The sequence below is a fragment of the Solenopsis invicta genome, unplaced genomic scaffold (assembly GCF_016802725.1).
Source record: "Solenopsis invicta isolate M01_SB unplaced genomic scaffold, UNIL_Sinv_3.0 scaffold_117, whole genome shotgun sequence".
Taxonomy (NCBI): Eukaryota; Metazoa; Arthropoda; class Insecta; order Hymenoptera; family Formicidae; genus Solenopsis; species Solenopsis invicta.
In genome coordinates, this window is record NW_024105245.1 from 97,445 (window position 1) to 105,151 (window position 7,707).

Sequence of the window (7,707 nt, forward strand, 5' to 3'; positions counted from 1 at the left end):
TAATAAAACACCGTATAAAAAGCATATATATGAAATACAGATTAATTATATTTCTAAGTATTTTATACATAATACAGCTAAGATATTGCTAAGATCATTCCTACATTATAATAATGTAAAAATATTGCAATATGAAATATACGCATGACAAAAAGAATAAAGAATCAAATTGTTTTTTAAATAATTATAACATATTTATATCTCAAACTTGGATTTGTCCAACTTTTGACAAATATTATTTTATTTTATTCCAACAAAATTGTTGCGTATACCATCTTACAGGGTTGAATAAAAACCTGGTCTTTTTTTTTTAACTTAACAAACCTGGTTTAAAAAAAAAACTAAAAAATCAGGTTTTTTGTTTAAACCAGATTTCTTTGTTTAAACCTGGTTTTTAGGGTTTTTTAAATTTAAAACTTGTTTTATATGTTAATGCAATTTTAATATTTATAATTACAATATATAATATTTAGCATTTTTAATATTTAATATTAAAGCTATTTTAATATTTACGTAAGAATGTTAAAACATGTTTTTGCTACACACACAATTAATAATATTCTAAAAATATATATGTACATTTTCATTTAGACTGTAAGAGATCCCTGCATTTGTCTGTTTTTTAATTATTTATTTTATTTTTTATCTTTTATCTTTTCGACATTGAAATAAAATGGAATGAAACAATATTGTACATTATTTTAAATTGCTAAATAAATAGATTCAAGCATTAAATAGAGTAAACTCGGGCAAGATGGCCATAGTTTTTTAAAATGCAAAAAACGCATTTTTATTTTTGTTATTTTTTAATAATATTTGATCACTTCACTGAATCTTAAAGTTAATAATACTATTGAATTTAAAAAGAAAACACTTATTAGAAATCAAATATTAACAAAATATTATAACATAAACATTGGCCATCTTATCAAAATTTTAAGGAAAAAGTGACCACAGTATGGAACAGTTGGCTATACACGTTTCATGTTAAAAATGAATGTAATATTTTGTAAAGTAATAAATAATAAAACTTATAATTTTATATATTTAGTATAAACACATATATACAGCTTTTATATGTATATACATATATATATGTATATATATATATATATATATATATATATATGTATATGTATATATATATATATAATTATATGTGACTTACAAGGAAACACAGGGAAGTGTCCGCCTCAGATTAAAACGAGTTTTTAATATGTTGTAGTACAGATAAAAATAAGGGACACGTATTTTTTTATACGTGCCCATACGCACTTTAAGGGGGTGGTGAAACACCCCTTTGAAGAAAATTGGTTTTTTTTCTTTCGAAGCGTATGCCGTCGAAACTATAAGAGATAGAAAAAAATGTTTTAAATGAAAGTTGAATGCATATTTTTCTCGCATAAGATGACAAAAACATTTCAAGGACAGTCTGTGTCTAACATGAAAACGCAGACATTGAGAAAAACATTTACTACAAAATAAAACGACACTACACTAAAGAATAACAATAATTACGGTGTTGTAAGACATTAATTTCTTGTTTAGAAAATAATATGTAATTAATATAAGTTAAACATTTATTCACTGGTCTACATGATTCGACTAGAATATTTGTTCTCTTCAACATTTTATAAATAAGGAGACTTGGATTACAAAAAATTATTACTCACACATTCCATACCTTCACTATCTAATGCCAGCTCATCAACTAACAACAAGAGAACTAACATAAAACTAATTTAAAAATTAGTTAGAAATTTCATCTTTTATACTGCATTTATACAATTCAATTAATGTGTTTATTAAATTCGATTAGTGTAAAAATATGCATAACCACGCTACTGGTGCATGCACTTAGGGTCATTTCCTATCTTGAAATAGAATGTTTACGTCTCAGAAATATTGACATGTATAGATTCAAGAGTTACGTATGTAAGGAAATGACCCAAAGTGCACGCGCCAGTAGCGTGGTTATGCATATTTCTACACTAATCGAATTTAATAAACACATTAATTGAATTGTATAAATGCAGTATAAAAGATGAAATTTCTAACTAATTTTTTAATTAGTTTTATGTTACTTCTCTTGTTGTTAGTTGATGAGCGTTAGATAGTGAAGGTATGGAATGTGTGAGTAATAATTTTTTGTAATCCCAGTCTCCTTATTTATAAAATGTTGAAGAAAACAAATATTCTAGTCGAATCATGTAGACCAGTAAATAAATGTTTAACTTATATTAATTACATATTATTTTCTAAACAAAAAATTAATGTCTTACAACACCGTAATTATTGTTATTCTTTAGTGTAGTGTCGTTTTATTTTGTAGTAAATGTTTTTCTCAATGTCTGCGTTTTCATGTTAGACACAGACTGTCCTCGAAATGTTTTTGTCATTTTATGCGAAAAAAACATGCATTCAACTTTCATTGAGAACATTTTTCTTTATCTCTTATAGTTTCGACGATACACGCTTCGAAAGAAAAAACCCGATTTTCTTCAAAGGGGTGTTTCACCCTTAAAAGTGTATTAGGACACGTGTAAAAAATACGTGTCCCTTATTTTTAATCTGTACAACATATTAAAGACACGTCGAAATCGGAGGGAGTCACTTCCGTAGCGCACAAACGCGCGGACGGGTGCGCGTACCGTGCGTATAGAGAGGTTTTTAATTATTTTTGGAAAATGGGAATGTTGAATCGTAACTTTATCATATATCGTTGAATTCGTAATAAAATAAGCTTTATTTTGCTTATAAAAAAATAAAAATTTTGAAAAAAAAAGTAAGTGGTGGGGGAAAGTATTAAAAAGAATTTAAAAAAATTTTTTTTTCGCTGTTATAAATTACTCTTCGAGCCATTCAACTTTCATTTAAAACATTTTTTTCTATCTCTTATAGTGTCGACCGCATACGCTTCGAAAGAAAAAAACCGATTTTCTTCAAAGGGGTGTTTCACCCCCTTAAAGTGCGTATGGGCACGTATAAAAAAATACGTGTCCCTTATTTTTATCTGTACTACAACATATTAAAAACTCGTTTTAATCTGAAGCGGACACTTCCCTGTGTTTCCTTGTTAGTTAAAATTATAATATTGCAATAATAACATGAAAATAATAATCTTGAATTAAATCATTTCATTTAGCTCGTTAATCTGACCGATTATTATACTTTGTGTTTAATCACAAACGAGCATTTCCCTAAGTTTTTGTTATTCAATAACATAAAAATTTTAAAATTTGATATTGCAATAATAACATAATTATAATTATTTTAAAGTAAGAAAAAAAACAGATTTCTATAATTTAAAAAAAAATGTATGAAAAAACAAAGTGGACCATCTTGGCCGAATTGTAAGAAAAAGATGATCATAGTGCATTTAAATAAATAGTGAAGATAAAAGCACAAATTATAAGTCATGTTACAATTTAGGTTCCTTTATTATATACATAACGTTGATTATTATAGCTTAACAGTAATTTATTCGACGTTATAATTATTTTAAAGCAGCTTTTAGAGGACACATGCAAAATTTTGTAGATAGTAAAAAGTAAAAGTATTATATAATATTCAGAATAAAATTGTTCCGAATAGTATACGCATATAAAATACTGTAAATATTGATTATCTTTCAAAATAATTATAAAAATTCATTATTTAACAATTACTGGAGAAATTAGACTATAGCCATCTTTTCTGTATGGCCATAATACCCCAATTTATCTTAGTAGGAACTAATAAAAATTTATTATTTGTAAATTGTAATTTTAATTATAAATAAAAAGTTTGCGTATCTGTTGTTATTGTATAATATTAAAATGTTTTTTTTTTACTTTTAGTTCAGGTAACTTTCATTAAAAAAGAAATTTAAGAAGACTGCAAAAGCTAGTAAGGTCGTTTTTTTATATAAATTACTAAACACTCATTAATTACAAAGATTATATAACTTTTATGTAATTAATATAATATTTATATATTAATATAATATCACGTAATACATGAATATAAAATTTTTTGTAATTGTATTTTTATAAATATTGTTCATGTAATAAAAAATTTTCTTCATTAAATTTAAAATTATTATTATTATAGAAATAAAAACTTCACACTACACTCATTTTGGGCACAGAACTTCTCTAGAAAATTTTATATATTTATTTAAAAATGCAATTTTAAAAAACCACGTGATTTAAACTGTGGTTTAAATCGTAGTTTAAACCATTTGGTTTAAACCAGGCCAACCCTGCATCTTACACTTATTCCGCAACTATTATGAAATTTTCGTCAATTTATTTGCACCAAGCCGATTAAGTAAAAACTAATAATTCCTTTAAAAAAATTTTTTTTTATACTGACATAAAACGAGATAATGTGCCCAAAGTATCTTGACAAGAAAAATTCAATAACAAAGTATGACAGTCAATCATCTTCAAAGCTGATTGTGACATTAAAATCGCATAGATGTAGAAAAATAACACAAGAAACACAAAGCGCGGTGATCGCGAGCAATAAATAAAAAAATTTCGGTGTTTATACGTAAACTATAATTGATGCATTTTTTTTTTTAGCAAATGTCCGCATAATCCTTCTCCCTTCTGGTCTTCGACTTATCTTTTTGTCTGACCGCAACACGTTACAGTTTTACTCGTGCATTCTTAATGAACGGACATCTCCGAATCGATTCTGTCACTTGTACTCGATTTTCAGGATGATGGGGAATAAGAAAACGGAAATCATAAAAAAAAAACGTCTGCTCGGCGAGGTCCAATCTCGCGTAACTCTCAGATTGTCAACAGTGTTGCCGGAGTGGAAACAGCGATCAAAGAGATACGTTTTGGACACATGCCGCGGTTTCAATCAAAAACACGATTTCGCTTGTGCGAAAATCCATGGGAAACCCTACTAGCGCAATTCATTAGCGATACATTGATTGAATACATTCATTGGCATTAGGGAATAATTTGACCAGTGTTGGCAGATTAGCAGGTTATAAATATTGTTAATTTAATAAATTAATGTATATTCTAAATCATGAACATCCATGCCAAATCGACCTCTTAAAATATCCGTTATGTATAATAGATTTTTTGTAAGTTTGCTTACAAAAAAATAAAAAATGTACTTTAACTATAATTAATATTTAAACGATAAAAATTAAAACAAAGATAAATTAAACAATTTAATTCTCTAAAAATCAAAAAAATTATTTTATCGTGTAAAAGTCTCAAAATATTTGTTAACTAAAATACAACATACATTAAATTCAATTACATTTATGAATCCTTTAATAATTTTATCCTATATTTCTTATTTTATTTGTAATATTAAATTATTCTGATTTGAAATCGAGAAAAATGGGGCTATTTGGAGTCAGCGCGATAAATGGAGCACGATTCACGGAACGCATTGAAAGCAACCACATTTTAGGAACACATTTTAGGAACCACATTTTAGGAACAGAGCACAATAAGTCACAAAAGTGAGATTCGGCATTGTAAAACGTAATAAGCCTATGGTACGTCAAACTTATTTAAAGTCTCGAAAGACGTTCATAATAACATAAAATTCGAAGTATTGAACTGAAGTAATCAATATGATGTCAACAAAGATTGAAAAATCTTTGACATTTCAATCCATGACAAATTTTATTGATTTTTTATGAGTTTTTGTAGGTAGATTTTTTTAATGAATCCAACCCAATAAAACCTATTGAGTTTTATTGAGTTGAATCTATTTTAACTTTTAAAAGGTAGGGAAATCTATATTAAAAAATCTTACAACTTCTTAAGATTCTTTCTTTCTTTTTTTTTTAAAGATATGACATCGTTTCTGCACCACTATAATGGCTTCCTATCCTGTAAAGGTTAAAAACCTGGGGCAATTCTGTATTGGGCCAATAATACGCCAATGAATTTTGATACTAGGGATTGCGTGTCACGGTACATTAGATATTAATGTATTTTCGCTTGAGGTTAACTACTTCGGATTTTCTATAATGCGCATATCCTACATACGGAACATAGAAAGCAACTAACTTGACATGTATGTCATTCGTACGACCGCAACCGGGAAGGTCGGCGATATCGGACTTGGCGACTTGTAAACGATGCGTGCGCGAATGCGTTGAACAGCGAATATCGTTCAATTTTGCCAAGTTCCTTGGAACACAACGATCGAATGGCGAGCGAAAGAGAGAGAAATGTTCTTTTTCCACACCTCAGGATTTCTTGCAAGATTCATTTTTCCTCTTTTTCTTTTCACACTGAAGGTACATTTCAAAACATCCTTTCCGAGGAAAATTTTACTTGATTAATACAGTATACGTTGCGTGTACCTACTATGTATTTCGAGTAATTTTCCTCGAAAAAAACGTTTTGGAATTTAACCTGAGTGTGGAAAAAGAACAAAACTTTCGAGAGAAAATTCAAGGAGAGCGTCCGTTCTTCCTTTTTCTCTTTTTCTTTTTCTTTCTCTTTCTCCTCCTCCACCTCCTCATCGTCGTTGGTTCTTGCGAGGTTAATCACCAATGATATGACGGGACACGCGCTCGTGACACCAGGCGGGTCCGGAAAATGACTGCCAAAGGCAGCGACTTTTTATGGCGACTCGGTATCGTGACTGTCGCTTCGCGCAATCAGAAAGAAAAGAAAACGAAGAGAACGCACGACGAATAATCTCTCATATTTATACATACCTTCAAAGCGTTCAGGTCAATGTCGTCGAGCGAGCAGTTGACGCTCGGTGCCAAATTATGCGCCATCTTGATACGCCACTTGCACTCCTCTCGTGTCTCTTCCTCTTCCTCGCTCGCTCGCTGGAGCTCACCAATTTCGCAGAGAACACCGTTTCAATGATTTCGCCGTACTAGAACTCGTCGCTGTTGCTTTCTTTTCCCCTGATAACTGTCTCCTTTCCTTTTTCCTCTTTCTTTCCCTTCCTCCCTCGCGATGTCTTCTCCGACAACTCGCACTGCTCGCGAATTGGACGAAAACACAAGGGCGGAGACAGGAAGGAGAGCGAAGATGCAGGTTCTCGTGATTCACTCGTCACACCAGCACTACGAAGGCACGAGAAGCGTCGAACACCGACAAGGGCAATGCATAGCTCGGGGCGGGAGCAGGGGAAGAGGGTCGGTCCTGACAAAATCAACTACGCGTTACGACTACTATACGACGAACCGCTTGTCGAACCGCAGCGGTAATACGCGCAATGATGACAAGCTGCAAGTCAGAGATGCACGCGGAGCGGCGACTACGATGCGGCACATGGCGCGCGCGGAACGTACTGAGAACCGGAGTAGCGTATCGAGCTGCGGATATGCAACGGAGGCCGTCTAGCGATTAAACCGGACAGCGTTGCGCCTTCGTCGCGTTTTGTTTCCTCTCTCTTTTTCTCACTCACACTCTCTCTCCCCTCTCGGCTTTTTTCTCGCACGCGACGCGACGTTGCGAACACGAAGGGTGCGCCTAGTTCGATATAACGCGTTTTCTTTCTCTTTCTCCTTCCTCACTCACTCACTCACTCACTCACGCACACACACACACACTACACACACACGCGCGCGCGCGTACGTACGCACCTCTCTCTTTCTCTCTCACACTCTTTCTCTCTCTCTCTCTCTCTCACTCTTTCCTTCTCTTTCGTCCCTATATCAAAGAGACGGAGTATCAGAATATGTACAGCGCTTAGTATCGCTGAATTACTTGC

General features: G+C 31.8%; 1 protein-coding gene across 2 annotated transcripts in view; it reads right to left on the bottom strand.

Annotated features, from left to right (window-relative positions):
* LOC120359854 (mitogen-activated protein kinase kinase kinase kinase 4-like) overlaps positions 1-7,015 on the bottom strand; it is a 92,297-nt gene extending 85,282 nt beyond the window's left edge. For both annotated transcript variants that reach the window (XM_039459251.1, XM_039459250.1), the window contains exon 1: positions 6,695-7,015. In XM_039459251.1, the coding sequence (XP_039315185.1) occupies positions 6,695-6,760 (66 nt within the window). In that variant the 5' untranslated portion in view covers positions 6,761-7,015. The remainder of the gene's footprint in view (positions 1-6,694) is intronic.
* Positions 7,016-7,707: the final 692 nt, after the last annotated feature.